This window comes from Thunnus thynnus, chromosome 21, assembly GCF_963924715.1.
Source record: "Thunnus thynnus chromosome 21, fThuThy2.1, whole genome shotgun sequence".
In the NCBI taxonomy this organism is placed as follows: domain Eukaryota; kingdom Metazoa; phylum Chordata; class Actinopteri; order Scombriformes; family Scombridae; genus Thunnus; species Thunnus thynnus.
This window is the reverse complement of record NC_089537.1, coordinates 12,301,546-12,317,612: the sequence shown is the minus strand read 5'-3', so window position 1 is coordinate 12,317,612 and position 16,067 is coordinate 12,301,546. Positions and strand designations below refer to the sequence as shown.

Here is a 16,067-nt window from a genome sequence, read left to right as displayed (position 1 = left end):
CACTCAAAAAATCTCAGCAAGGGGAGGGGAGGGGAGAAATTATGTGCACTGCTTGAGGCGATGTAAGCGTATTAACATGTCATTTTTGGTTGTTGGTGTATTCTTGCCATGATGTCAGGTTACCACTGTCCGATGAAGACACTTTATTTTTCTGAGGTGCACAGAAGCTTTAGAAAGCATGGAATACCGCTGGCTCCCGGCTGAACATTGCTGTGCCATTTAAAACCGGCCTGTTTTCCATCTGAATTATTAAAGCTCCACCTTCACATGGACTGGTCTCACATTTACCTTCATGCCCCCCAGGTACTGTACACTTACCTGCCTGGCTGGTCAGCTAACTGTTGCAGGAGTGCAGTTAAAGGTCTGTCACATAGGTACTATTAAAGGTAATATTAAAGCAGCTGATTTCTTATAACTTTGGCTGTATTTATGGAGATTCGGTCATCATTCCTGCTCGTAATAACTTTGTACTCACCAAGTTAAATGGGGAATGGTAATTGGGGACTTTGCACAGGTCAAGAAACACAAGCAATCAGACATTCAAGTATGTTATCCCAAATAAGGTGGTTTAAATCAAGATTTTCCAGCCGTTTTTGCACTGCAGACCATCTTTATATTGACAATTTTGATGCAGACTGGCTGACCAAGTGGGAATAGCAAGGAAAAATGCAGAGCAGACTGCAGTTATCAAAGTTCAAGTTAATTCCCACAAAAATAGCTTATAATAGCCTATAAAGTGATATAATTATTTTTCACCTTTATTCATGGCCAGGTAGTAAATGTTTAGATAATGTAGGTTTAGATAATCTGGCTAAACTGTTGCCATGTTTAAAGGAACACTTTGACATTTTGGGAGATACGCTGCTGGTTTCCTGGCAGCTGCCAGCCAAGAAATACTACGCCACACCTGTAAAACAGTGATTTGTTGTTTTTACACTTCAGTTTTTGTATGGATTGAACAATTTAAGATATAACATATTTATTAGTAGCTTTAGAGGTGCTAGTAAGCAGCTATATTTGGACAGAGTCAGGGGTAGCTGTTTCCCAAAATGTCAAACTATTCCTTTAAAACTTTGCGGTCCTCAGATTGTTGATCATTGATGTATTTATGCTGCCATATCCCCAGATCTCAGGGATTACTTTGGATTACAATGTTATCATAAGACAAAACTATGAAAATTAGATCCATGTTGTAATAAACTTGATTGATCCTTTAATTGACAATCCTGCTGAGCAGCTTCACCCAGAAGCTTTTGTCCCAAGAGTGATAAATGCCCTGACGTAACCCTATGAGACGCAGCGCACTGTAATGGGATAAAAGCTGCTAAACTTAGTTTCATATTTTACATGTGGCATGTTGTGCTTTCACTACTTGTACCCTTTTTGTGCTACAGTAAAGGAGGCCAACTCAGAAGTCTTGAGCTAAGCCGGGGATCATATTCCCTCTCAGAGCCTGGCATTATTCCACGCTGTGGGTCATGGGGTGATTATCTCTTCCTGTCAGGAATGCTGAGAATTTCCTGCGTTTTCTCCCTCTTCCGGCCTTGTTAGTGGTTGTGCCTGAACATGTGACACGGAGCCTGGGCCCGGTTGGCTCTGATTGACTAGTGAGCTTTCTATCGCTGTTACCTAACATTCAGCTGGAACATTGACACAGGCAGTGACTTAAAGGGCCATTTTCACAGCTCTCACTTCAAGGGAATATGCTGAATCAAATGAAGTATATTCAGTGGGTAAATAATGTGCACCTGCTCTGAGGAGGCTACAGATTTTGGCTATATATCTCTCTCTGTCTCTCCAGGGAGCTTTTGTTAGATAAAGCCACCCTTCACCTAGATTTTGATTTGATAGATTTGTTGTGTTTTTTTCAGTTTGTGCAGGTCTTTGGTCTTAATGGCAAATGTTGCACTTTAACCTTTTGCTGTTATTCTCAGGGCTGACGAAAGCTGCATTACTATGCAAAGCAAGCTGACTCCAGTTACATTCCTGTGCAAGGACATTGCAAGAAAAAAAAAGTTCCTGTGTGCTTTTAGTTGTGTCAGAATGTGAATGGATGCTGTTTTTGCACACGTGGCTATTTGCCTAAACATGTGAACATATGCTGTGTGCGTGTGTGTGTGCATTTGCTCGGTCTCCGGGAGTAGTCAACTCTCAGCTATGTTGTTTGTGTCAAAGGGAGAAAGGAAAGCTCTGTTTGTGTAGGGTGGTGGTGCAGGAGGGGGTGGAGTAAGAATCAGACCCAAGTATAGGCTGTCTCGCCACAGTAACTCTCCCCACCCATGCTACGCCCTTCTCTCCCCCTTCCAAGCTCCCTCTTCTCTCTGTCTCTCTCTCTCTCTCTCACGCGCTCTCCCACCTGCTTTTTCGGGGCGGTCGACTGGGGCAGCAGACCAGGGCGGGAAAATGTAGACCGTCTCAAAATGGAGGTGCGCATGTGGAAGAATGACTCCGAGGCTTTTGAGGCCAACTTTAGGGAGAGTGAAGGCAAACTTACTGAACCAAACTTAATACATAAAATGGTTCATTCTACCAAATTTCAAAAAACTTTTTCTCATTTACTGCTAGTGCTGTCTAGCCCTGCAGATAGTTTTGGTTTTATTTGCCCATCTATCTCTCAGATTGCAGCCTCCACCCGAATACAATATAGGTTACTTTCTAGTAATCCATCAAGTCTGAAGCATTGAAAAATGACATTTAAAAAAAATCAATGTCTATATAGCTTTTAAGAAACAGTAACGCTGTTACTCTGGATAATCTAAAGAATTCGCTGTCAACCGTTAAAATCCAGACCGAAGGTAGAAAGTTTCACTGTCAACTGTTGACACTGAGGTGTGTGGATTTCACTTTTCAGGACCACTTTTTAATAAGGCATCATCCATAAAGTGTTTATAGCTCTTAACCAAAGGCTTTATTAGTTAGAAAGGTTTCGGGATTTCCAGGTTGTGTAGCAAGTGTCTCACTCTCTAGTAAACCATCAATTCTGCAGTTATAAATGTGTCTTTAAGAGTAAACAGTCAATTAAGTCTATTACGTTAATTAAGTCTGTTTTATTGCAATTTTTTATAGGTTGTTAATAAATGGACTTTGGTCTTTGCTCTCTACAGCAAATGGTCCGTTCTACCTGATGAACTATAAAAGACGAGGCTAGTGTCATGTTGGAGGAGGATGAACACCAGCCAGATATTTTTTACAACCTGGAAACCTAAAAGTTATTAATGGCTCATAAATGATCTAAAAGCATTATTAATTGCAATTTATAAACCCTTTTTAAAGGGAGCACCACAAACGAAATTACATTCATCTCCTTTGTACTGGATGGTGGCAGAAATCTCAGATGAGTATCTCAAGTTAAACCTAATCTGCTTTGCCAGTTAATACTTAAAGGTATTGTACAACAGTTAGGGATATAAATGTATTCGCTTTCATACTGAGAGCTAGATAAAGAGATTGATACCACTCTTATGTCAGCTACCGCCAGCAGCCACTTAGCTTAGCTTAGCTTAGCATAAAGACTGGGAACAGGGGGGAACAGCTAGCCAGGCTCTGTCTGAAGGTCGGTGTTAATGCATATTCCTTCAGGCGAGTGAGAGAATTTTTTTTATTTGGTACACCAACCCTTTAAATTTTATAGAAAGTCTTGGTGACTTGATGAGATTTTCTCAATTCTCTGTGTGTGTGTGTGTGGACATGTTTGTGTGTGTCTTGACCTTGGTCTTTTAGGGTTAATGCGTTCAGTTGTGTTGTTTTCCATTTTCTCTAATCAGATAAATTAATCCCAGGCTTCAACCATTAAAGCTCCGTCTGTACATAACAATAAACATTTATGTTTTATCCACAGCAATGAATATAGACTGTATACTTCCAATCCGTTTTCTGTAGCAGCAGTGAGTGAATCAGGTCTACAAAGGCACAACAAGGTCATAGTAACACAGCATGTTGCCTCCCTTCTCCGACCGTATAGCTATGCTTGTTTACCAAAGTGTTGCTTCTTGGGAAAATCTATCTGGGAAGAGGAAGATCCACAGCGAGCTTTGGACTACAAAGCCGCAGAGAACAAAGAAGACGAACTGCCCGAAGCCTGTCAGATCCAGTTGGAGCAACCGGAGAATAGTTCCAGGCATCAATCTGAAGGCTCTCAGAACAGGAGCCGGCTGCAAACAGCCTCAGCATGCATGGCTAACTGGGCTGCCTGTGTCACACGGCTGTATGAACACGTTAACAAGACAGCAGCAAACAGGGACACTGTGTGATGGCTGCTCCGAGGCACAGAAATGATGATTCCAGCAGTCCAAGTCAGCCCGTGGACACCTCAAAGTCTTGAGCAGATTTGGGATTTCCATGCCTAAAACTTACCTTTAAAGCTGTTAAGCGGGCAGTATTTCTACTACAGGAACGCCTCGGGACAAACGCACTGTCAGATTTTAGCCTTTGTAGTTGCCCAAATTTCTATTTTTAATCACACAACCTCACCAGCAGAAAACATAAATCGTAATCCGTAATAGAACATTTATGGAGACCTACAAAGCATTTGAGTCTGCTCGTTTCTCCACTGTCAGTGTGAAAGTAGGCCATGGGCTTCAGAGACAGTGATGGAGGAATGATGTAAGCAGGGACCTTTACTGTATGTGTATGCTGTTTTCTCCCTGGAGATCTGCAGCACTCTGCCAATGATCAACCCTTCTTGCCAAGCAAATCGAGGTTTAATTGTTGTCATATACTGTAGTCATACAACAGAAATAATTTCACAATACAGCTGATTATAATATAGAATCTACTGCGTTTTCAGTGTTTTCAGATCAGGTCTGAAAGCTATAACATTTTCTTTCTTTCTGCCTCTTTTTCTCCTATATATTAATCTGTCTATCTTGAATTGTCCCTTTTTTCATCATATTAATTAACTGGACCACCTTCCCCTGAGGGCACTCCGATGGTGGCTATTTTTGTCCCTGTGCTTCCTAATGCATGAACTGATGCCTGCCTGACTGTGTTGTACAACATACATCTCAGGCCCCTCGCTGTGTCACGATAACGCGATGATGCATGTGAGACACAGTCGGTCTGCAGCTCCGAGCATCACTCCTGTCTTTTTTCCTTCAGCGGATGCAGCTGTCATTACCATAAAAGCTTTTAAACAGACATGATACCTGCTCTTATCAGATGACATTGCTGTGAAATGGCATTAAAACAGCACTCGATTCAAAGTCAAGAGAAGCCTTTTTTTGTCTCACAAAGTGTTACGTATTCATCAGTGGTGGAATGTAACTAAGCACTTTTACTCAAATATTTCAGCTACTTGTACGTTAATAGTGTATTTCCATTTTACATTTATAGTTACTTTACAAATCAAGATAAGATTTAAATCAGCTCCACTTTGACTCACTACAACAGTAAAATGCTCCTCAAACATGAATGCATCAGCAACAATAATCTAATATATAATAGTAGGACACTCAAAGCGGCCATTTATCCTTGACTTTCGATACTTGAGTACTTTTTACTGATATCACTTGCATACTTTTACTTAAAGCAAAAGTCAGACAAAAGATCTGCACACTGCACTCACAGCTCCCAGCTAATTATATTCATTTAATTGAACAGAGCAAACACTTTGATCTAACAGAGATCTTCGTCAGGCATTGTCATTTGCTCTGTTAGATTAAATGGGAGCTATCAGTGCAGTGTGCAGCTCTTTTGCCTGACTTTGGCCTTATCTTCTGGATGTGTGTGCCCCACACTTTGTTTATACTTTTACCTAAAGACATACTGTGACATTTTGAGAAATTATTAAGCTCATTTGCTTTCTTGCCAAGAGTTAGATGAGAAAATTGAGACCAATTTCAAGGTTAAATACGGAGGTACAGTTAGCAGCCAAGAAGGTTATGTGCTGGACTATTTCTTGGCTGGGACATGGATGTATTATAAGAGCTGGATACCAGACTAAAAATGGCGCCCATTCAGTCCTATTGGAATTGCTTGCCTGGCGCATATGCCAAAAGAGTTTCTAGCTTCCGGGTTTGCTTCCGTGTTGTGTGGCCCACTGAATATGCACATTAGTGTTTCCCCCTCTGGCCCCACCCACAAGCTCCCACTCGGCCCATAGACTTTACATTGTAATGACGTCACAGATTTTTAAATTGCTTTTCTCAGCTTGAGGAAAGTTTTACAAACATAAAACCTCCATGGATCAAAAGTTCATAATAGAAAGAGTCATAATTGACGTTGTTTGCAGTTCGAGGAGTCCTGTCAACAGTTTTACCAGCGTCTCTTTTACAATGGTGGTCTATGGGGAAAATGCTTTTTGGGCCGCAGGGGGATTTTTCACTGCAATACCACGAGTGGCCACTGGGAAAAATTGGCTGCGAGGCTGAGCGGCAGCGCCCTACCCAGTGCTTATTATACATCCATGGGCTGGGAGCAGTAACTTCCTGCACTCTTTGCTGTTTGCTTGGCAACAGCTTAGAGTTAAGAAATGGACGAGCACATGACCCCGGCTAATTCAAATTTTTAAACTTTTTTACTTTTCTGTAAGGAAAAACAAACAAAAAAGAATATTATTATTTATTTATTGTTATTTAGTGAACTTTAGAGGTGCTGCTAGTTGGATTTTCTTATCTTTGGACAGAGCCAGGCTAGCTGTTTCCCACTGTTTTCATACTTTGTGCTAAGCTAAGCTAACCGGCAATATGGCTGTAGCTTCATAATGAACTGACATATATGAGAGAAGTATCAATATTTTCATCTTATTCTCCGCCAGAAAGTGAATAAGCATATTTTGCACTGTCAAACTCTTTGTAACATCTTCATTGCAGCACTTTTACTTATAACTAGTATTTGTACAGTGTGGTAGGCTAATGCTACCGTACTTAAGTAAAGTATCTGAATACTTCCTCTGTGGCTCATTTCCTTTATGCAAAGCAGCCTGACCTCACTCTATCTTTGGCTGTTTTCTCTTGCAGTCTCCCAGTCCAACAGCAGCCTAAAGAAGCACCGGAGCCGGAGCATTTTCAGCCCCTTCTTCTGCTGCTTCCGCAACTACAATGACTACCACGTGGAGCCACCACCCGCCAACAACAAGACACTTTCTCTGCCCCCGCCGCCAGAGGAGAATGGCAGTCCTCCCAAGGTGAAGCTCATTTTTCTCTGTAGGTTGACGCCTACATCATAGTTGGCCAGAGTCCAAATTACATAGTATTTGCATCCACGTGACCAAACAAAAGAAATTGTGGGAATTAGTTAATATTTTATGACAGAAATTTGAGTTTCACTCGAGAGCTCCAGTAACGAGAAACATTTGTTTAGTTTTGTAACCGAGAGCTTGTCAGGGTTTGCCTTTTCCTGCAGAGAGCTGAGGCTGAGGCGCTGTGCAGCCTCGCTGAGCTCCCTCCACAAATTTTTCCAGCTGCCTCAAACCCGGTGAACCCAGAGGTTGTTTACCATCCACTGCTTGAAAATACGGGCTCGCTTCCCATCTTGCATTCTTCGATATCTGCCTACACACACAACCGCACACACAAAATAACACACAGAGCACGCTGGGAAGCTCAAAAGACACACACACACACTCGCTCGCTCCGCCTGACGCATGCTCACACACAAGCTTGTGCAAGTCTTTGCCATACACTCATGACAACACATGTACGCACGCACACACACACACACACACACACACTCACACACACACACATGCACACATACTGCTGCATCTTTAATCCCCATAAAGTGGACCTTGTCTCCGGTGTGATGGATTGCCCGGCACCCACGCCTCCCCCTCTCCTTACACACACTCTGACCAGTGTAGTGAGGATGTGTGAAGCGAATGTCCTGGCTGTAGGAAAAGGCGCCAAAACCCGAAGCTCCTCCACAAACACGGCGTTCCGCTGCCAAGGCAGGTACACGGGGCTATAAATGGAGCAAAATAATATCACATTTCCACTTCTGTTTACCTGTAAATGTCTCTCATTCAGGGGTGGAATGTGTGGCCCTTTACAGACACTATACATGTGGTCAGCGCTGACCCGCTCTGGACCCTCCTTAACAAATGAGTCCCCATTAATTCAGAGTGAACCTAGCGAACCTTGCCATAAAAAGCCTTGTTATAGTGCGGGGCTGATTTTCGAGCTGGGTCCGTGCCCACAGTCCCTCCCAGCAGTGTACTGTTGCTGGATTTCTGGCCAGCCGTATTTGTTACTATGGCAGCTCTGTTTGTTTTTGAGCGAGTTGTTCTCACTTTCTATCACAGTGTGTACTATATGTTCCTTTTCTCTGTCCCTCTCACTCCTTCTCTTCCCTGTGCATTTGTTGATTAGAATATTGATGTTGTCGTTTGCTTCCTTGCAACGATTTTTCACTGTTTTTCTTTTGCTTTCCGGTTTCTTTCTGGGGTTTATTTTTTCCCCCTCACCTTCAATCTCTTTCTCTTTTTCTCTCTCTCTGTTTATTTTCTCCAGTGTGACCAGGTCCAGGTCATCCCCATCCCCAGTGTATGTATTATTATCTTTCATTTTTCTTCATCTCACTCCATCACAGTAACGTCCTCCCTCTGCTCGCTGCGCTTCATCATTCTAGCTGCATGTGGATGTTGACACAGAGGTGATTTTTCGTCGCTCTCAGATGAAATTTTTGCACCGTTTTATGTTTTCAAGGCTTGGCTGCTTTGCTCTGCTTACCGACAGAAGAAAAAAAAAAATTTAGATGTGCACCTGGTCATTACTCCACTCCAACGTAGTGAATATATCTGTGACAAATGTGCTTATCATCATATTTGGCTTTGTCCACCTCTCCTGTACTTCTTCTGCCGCTGTAACTGAACATGAGATTGATTTTTATTAGATAAAATTGATTAAATCTTACTCTAAACTCCTGTACCGCTTCAGTGTGAATCAACAAATGGATGGCTCGCCTTTAAAAGACTTGATTAGATCAGATATGTGTCTGTACTGAGAGAGATTAGACTGTGATCAATGGTCAGTGAACTGCTGTTAGTCCATTAGAAGGGGGCTTGATTTCAATGATTTGAAAACATCCATGCTTTAATGCTGAAACTGCAGTTCATTTAGCTATTTTGGAATCGAAGCAGTGCCTGTGGTTTACTGTAATTTAGGATATTCACACTCACAGCATCTTACATCACAGCCAAGCTTTAAACTACACTATCCAGCAGACACCTCCCTTCAACGGCAGGAAGTGCATGTGGCGACGAGGTCTGCTCTCTGTATTCCCGGCTGGGTCCGGGCGAAGTCTCCGAGAGGCGACTTAAATAACCTGAACTGACCTGGAAAGGTTACGTTTGTCTTTTACTGAAGGCTGAGCTGTTAAAGCAACATTAGAAAGTGAGCAGAAAAAAACAAGATATTTACATACGAGATGCAGTGCAGAGTAGAGTCACAACACCTTGTGAAAGAAACCAGTACGTGAACACACACAAGTATCACACATGCATAAAAAATGTACAAATAATCAATTGAGGAAATCGAGCATTTACAAGCAGCTGACGGAGCTTGCTCAGTATTTATTAATAAATAAAACTCTACTAATAAACATAATATATGTAATTATAAGTAATAATATAATTCATTATATGAGTTTATTATAAATAGAAAAAATTAGTGTTACCACCAGTATGAGCACCCATTTCACTGCATATAAGTACCCTTTGATCATACTAAAGTCCTATTATTGTGCCCTCACAATCCCAAAATCCAAAAGATATTAAAAATATATTTAAATGTAATTTTTCCCTTCAGATGTAACACAAAATATCTCATATTGTTTGATAGTTTTTCATTTAAACTCCAAAGAAAGTTATAAAACACAAACTGGAATTGATGTGTACTTCACACTTGTAATTACAGTCCTTAAATAGTATACATCTGGTAGTCATTTGAGCTGCTAACACAAGCTCAATTCTTCCATTTTATACTCTAGGTAGCACATGTATTATAAGGAATTTCATATTTTAATTAATTTGAAACAGGGTGTTGGTTCATATAGTGTTTAGTGACACACTGGAATCTCTGTTGTCACTTTAACTTCCAACAGACTTCATTGCCTGATTGCTGGATTTGTCTGTTTCACAGTAATAAAGTGAGATTACTTCCTGTCAGTGAGCATGTTGCGCTGTGGTTGACCAGTTTGAGAGAGCGCCCCCTGGCTGTGGTTTCAGGTGAAGGGCTTTTTTTTTTTTTTTTTTTTTTTATAAAGTGCAGCTGCTTGGTGAAAATGTCAAGGTCCCAGTCAGTCAGTCAGTCAGTCTTTCTTTGCTCAACCTGCATGTGTAAATCACATTCATCATGCCCTGACAGGATGTCATTCAGTGTCCTTGCTCCCAGGGAATTCTTCCTGCGATACATCAGCATGCGGTCTTGCGATAAGACATGATAGATACAGTCAGCCTGCACAAACACACGCGGAAAATGGCTGGCATACTGAGCAGAGCATTATAGTGTGTTTTTGTGTAAGACTGACAGAGTCCTTGTGCCTCACCTCTTTATAGATACAGTGCGTGTATGTGTGTGTTTGCATGTGTGTGTGTGTGTGTGCACGTGTGTGTGAGTGTGTGCCCCCTATGGCCGCACCATCTGCCCCGTGCCTGTCTGTAACTCCAGGCCTGCTTTGCAGAGGACACGAGTGTTTCTCCTTTACCCCTTTGACCCTGAAGGCAGCACAGTCACAGAGCTCAGTCGACATGAGGTAATACAGAAAATATCAGCAGGGACTCATACAGTAAAACCGTAAAAACCACAACAAGACCAAGTCAAGTCAAGTCAGTTTTATTTGTATAGCCCAATATCACAAATGTGCCCCTAGTACATAGTAGTTTACACTATTCTTTTCTAAAAAAAACAAAAAAAAACAACACAGTGACCAGTGGGCAGTAAAGTGGCATATTTACAATAATTAAAATAATAAAAAAAGGAAAAAATGAGGAGTGCAAAGGAGGCAAAGTCCATAAATTTGATATCCAATTAAACAAAACAAGATCAATTGTATTGCTAGCCATCCATATTGCACATGAAACCATCTTGTACTGATTGTCAGTCTGATGGAGGTATGGACAAAGGAGAGCTTGAGACGGTTGGTTTTGCAAATAATCATGAGGTCGATCAGTAATGACAAAAAAAAATAGTTGCAGCCCCACCTGATAATAAAATACATGATAACATGTGTATTTTTGCCACAGTACCTCACTGTAGGTGCCTGTATTGAATATTCAAGTTAAGAGTGGATGATTTGGTCCCTGAAAAGTAGATTAGTCGTGCAAACACAGATGCCAGAGAATACAGAGTTCCCATACGTGAAGAATTGAGCTCCGTGCTCAAATCAGTTTGATTATTTTGATGTACAAATCTTTATTAGTATCTTGATAATGATTTTAACAATATCACCCAGCCCTAATTCAGCTTTTCAGACTAGAAAAGAGCACATTTAAGCTACATTTAAACAACTAAAGTCCCAGTAAGTATCATATTAGAGCAGTGTATTGATATCAGCTCCACAGAAGCTAAGAGAGAGAGTGTGTGTGTGTGTGTCTGTGTGTGTGTGTGTCTGTGTGTGTGCGTGTGTGGCAGTGTGGTGGCAGTCCACTCCCTTTAATGAAAGCTTATATATAGTACATAATATTGTAAAGTGTGTGTATTGTCTTTGCAGCCTCCAGCCAAGTTCCTCCTGCCAGAGGTCAGTATAGAAGATTACGGCAAGAACTGTGTGGTCATTGACCTGGACGAAACCCTCGTACACAGCTCCTTCAAGGTATTTCACCACACTACCTCTTCATCCCACACACACACACGAACACACAAGAACACATGTAAGTACACAGACACTTATGTTATTTACTTCTTTTCATCATTTCACTCGTGTCATGCTGTTATTCCGCAGCCCTCTGAGGGATAATAGGATTATACAGAAATAATTCCTAAAGATGCCATTCTTTGCAGTGAATATAGGGGTGATGGTATGGTGACTATTAGTATGAGGTCCCACTGAGTTCTGTCAGCATCACTGAAGTACACATCATCACAGGAAAATATATCCGGGAGCGTTATTATGCCTTTTATTTATACACCAGTTGCAACCAGAGAAGGAGGCTTTAACTATTACTATAACAAGGTGTTGCCATAGCAACCAATATATCTTCACCACGCATCATGGGATTCAATCTTTGTCCAGTCAAGTTGTTTGGCAGGAAGTACCTGCAGTATTGTCCTGTTAAAACAATGAATCTCCTAAATCTAAGATATTAAAGAGCTAAAAAAAAAACAGCTTTAGCCCATTTAAGAGGTGTTATTCCTGCATAATAAAACAAAAGGATTTATTACATATTTCACTGATTTCATAGTAGAAGAAATACCATATTTTTGAGGTTTAAGTTGTTTACTCTGCTGTGCGTTTTTCTTAGAATTTTTTTTACAACAGGGTGTTTTTTTTTAATGAGTATAATCTATCAGGACATATATTACATGTGTATATTCATGTAACTTTTCAAAATGCTAGCACTTTGTGAATGTTCTACATAAGATTATTGTCCTGCAGGTGGAACAGTTTGAGCAGTATGAGATATTATAAGGAGTATTTAAGGATTTTGTTTGACTAAATTCTCAAGCATTTAATCCCAAGGTTTAAAATTTAAAAAATGTTTGAGATCTGTGGTTTTCACTGGACAGTGATGTAGTATAGTCATTTACTGTTGCTGTAGCAGATTGTTTTTATGCCCCACTTGCTTTATTTGATAGTGTATAGTACAGTGGAGGTACTTGAAGGTCAAAGAGAGAGTATGACGGAACAAAGGTTGTGATTCTGATTCAAACTCAGGTATGGTACATTGTAGTGGAGATGCAATCTACTACTATACTACTGTAATCCTTGCTGTGTTGTCTCAACAAGCCTGGCAGATACAAGAGACTATAAATCGTGTTGGATATGGCTGCTGATTTTCAATATTTTCCTTAATGTCAACAAATGTACTTATGTTATTTGAGAAATTGTCCAAAATTTCCAATGTTGTGGTTGCTGTGATTAGTATTAGAGTCATTTCTAAACAAACTACCGTGACCATAATCTTTGTGATGAACGAACATGTCACCCAGTGCGACAGTGTGACGACGTGTTTTTAATAGTTTTTAATAGTTTTTAATAGAACAACAACAGAGGAATATGAAATGTCAGGCTTTGGATACACATACAATAATTGTAAGTAGGATCAGTTCATTGTTGGTTTGGTTCTGCACATGAGATTTGTTGGCAATAAGAAAAATATACAAAATAGCCATATCCTTATAGTAGCTTAAGTAATATAAACTGTTATCAAAAATAACTAAAAGGCAGAATGAACGGACATTTTCCACCCCTTCAGAAATCTGACTTTGCAGTTTTTACTCAGCAGTGAAGGGAAACTATTTGTTGATTGAAATAACTAAAGAGAAAACACTTCAAATGAATTCCTCATTTGCTGTGGAAAGGCAAAGGGAGAGAAAAATGTACACACACTGTACCGGACCCACCCATTACAGTCACATGCCAGCAGTACGGGGCCACACACACGTACATGCTCACCCACACACAAGGGTGTGTCCAATACAGTGTACTGTTGCCCTGAGTGACTGCGGGATGAATTTCGCAGAAGTCTTGGATCTGTTCTGTTAGTCTGAAGGGTTTTTATTTTTTTCTCCCCTGACAAAACAAGTCAGAAACTCACACAGGAGCTTCATACTTCCTTTTGATGAAACTCAGTCGTACAATGGATATTCAGTCCGTCAAAATTAATTTAGCTCAGAAATCATTTGGCGGTATGAAATGGATTCAGGCAATGCAATAAATTAAAATCAGTTGGGAGAGGAAGAGAGCGAGACAGAGAGTGACACACACACGCAGCATTTTCAGTTCCGTTCAGAGGCCTGCAGGATTTCCTGCGTATTATTTTCTCTAGAAATGAACAAGGTCAGTGGAGGTAACTTTGGATCAAAATCTTAAATACTTTAATCCACTAACATACAAATTAACATTAGAATTGGACAATTAGTGCAGAAAAAAAAAGCGATCGCAACCGACTGGGGACATCTAACGTAGTGCACAGATGGACATAGACAAAAAAAGTAACGTTACATAACACATCACATACTGCATGCTTTATCCTGTATGTTATGGATGAGAAGATAATTCCTGGGCCTGCTCTGGGATTAGATGCAGTGAGTGTTGGATGCTGAAAAGTGCCTAGAAGGATATACTGTACTGTATATAATGAAATTAGTAAAGTTTATTTGTATAGCACTTTTTAAAACTAACATTGCAATGTGCTTTAGAGAAAATATAACACCGAAAAAAGCACAAAAATCAAATGTATGAGGACAGAGACGTCAACATGTGGTCTTTATGCACATGGTGAAAAAAATTCTATGATGTTTAAAGTTTGACTTTTTAGGAAATGTGCTTATTATCTTTCTTATCTAGAGTTAATTAGAGGGAGATAACCCTCATGTCTTTAGGGTTAGGGTTTAATACACAACCCCCCCGAAAAACCCCAACATGTTGTTTAAACACTTTGATTGTTAATTTAAAGTGTTAAACAGCCTACCAGCACCTCTAAACCATATAAATTATACGGTTTAGAGATGCTGGTAGGCTGTTTTTTGTTAGCTTTGGACAGGCAAGCTAGTGGTTTCCCCATTTCCAGTCTTTGTGGAAAGCTAACCGGCTGCTGCAGGTGGCTTAATATTTACCGTACACACATGAGAAATGTATCAGTCATCTCATCTAACTCTCTGCAAGAAAGCAAATGAACATATTTTACTGAAAGTTTAACTATTCCTTTAAAAACAAAATGACACTGTCAATAAAAAGGATATACGTACATGAATAAAAACAACTAAGAATTATATTTATTATATAAGTCCAATCAATAAAAATGTTTTAAGAAGAGATTTAAAAGAAGGTGAGAATGAGCTCATAAGGTATGTCCTTTCTGATATGTGTGTATAAATGTACTGTAACGATGTGTTTTTGGGAGGTAGGTTTAGACAATAACACCAAATAGTGAAGTGTAACAGTTTGTACAGTATGTGGAGGAAACACTGGATCAGCAGGTGAAGAAGTTCCCAAAGCTGGTTCAACAGCAATCCATAAAACAAACACTCCTTCATCTCACGCGTTCACTTCATCGCTCTCACTGTTTCGACATCCATTTCTCTTACACATACAAGTACATTCTCCTCCCTCATTCCTCCATTTCCATATCTCTCTCCGTCTTGGATCGGGGCCCGTTACAGAGCAGTGCGATGAGCAGCTGTTGTGCGCTCAGTCTTCAGATGATGGAGTGATTCAGCAGAAGAGCAAAAAGACAGAGGCCAAGTCTGTCCCTGCATCTTCTCCTCCATCTGTGTCTCTCTCCTCTTTCTCTTTCTCTTTCTCTGTGTGAAAGTAGGACCGACGCCGCCTGCCTGTTTGTTCTTTCCTCTGCCTGTTAGGATCATTATTGGCTCTGTTTTTAGACGGACGAGGCTACATGTCTTTATGTTCTCTGGTGTAAACATTAACCAGTGCAGAATATTACGAAACTGATCTATAGAAGCAGCCACATGTGACTCGTGAGCGATCTGCAGGTTTTGATTGTGTGGATTTACTCACTCTTGCATCACGTAGAGAAAAAATCCAATATTTCTGGTACTGCTTCACTGTCGCTACTGTAATGGTCAAATTAGACTAATTATACAGGTGTCATGTGAAAAGTCGAACTGATGTGTTTAATATTCCTACAGCAAACACCCCCTCTGCTGGCTGGCATTGAACTGTACCTTCTAACTGTGGTTTTATGCTGGAAGGCAACTGAATTTGCACATACAGTACAATCATTGGGGATGTGGCAGGTTTATATTCAAGGGCAGCTGAATAAAAAATGTCAAATGTCCGGAGGATATCGGTAAATTAAAAATTAATTATAAAATCATCCAAAAAGTCCAAAGTCATCTTAAAAATAATTGTGCAGATCCACTTGTGTTCATTAAATATTGGCGGATGAATTACAGTCAATTCAAGCTCATAAAATGATACTTTTAAGTAATTCTCTGTTCATGTCT

At 40.3% G+C, this 16,067-nt stretch overlaps 1 protein-coding gene across 2 annotated transcripts in view; it reads left to right on the top strand.

Moving 5' to 3' along the window:
- The window catches only part of ctdspla (CTD (carboxy-terminal domain, RNA polymerase II, polypeptide A) small phosphatase-like a), a 31,694-nt gene that overhangs the window by 11,852 nt on the left and 3,775 nt on the right, over positions 1–16,067 (top strand). The window contains exons 2-4 of one of the 2 annotated variants that reach the window (XM_067577584.1): positions 6,957–7,123; positions 8,448–8,480; positions 11,647–11,748. In XM_067577584.1, coding sequence (XP_067433685.1) covers positions 6,957–7,123; positions 8,448–8,480; positions 11,647–11,748 — 302 coding nt within the window. The remainder of the gene's footprint in view (positions 1–6,956; positions 7,124–8,447; positions 8,481–11,646; positions 11,749–16,067) is intronic. The other variant, XM_067577585.1, reaches the window with a different exon arrangement.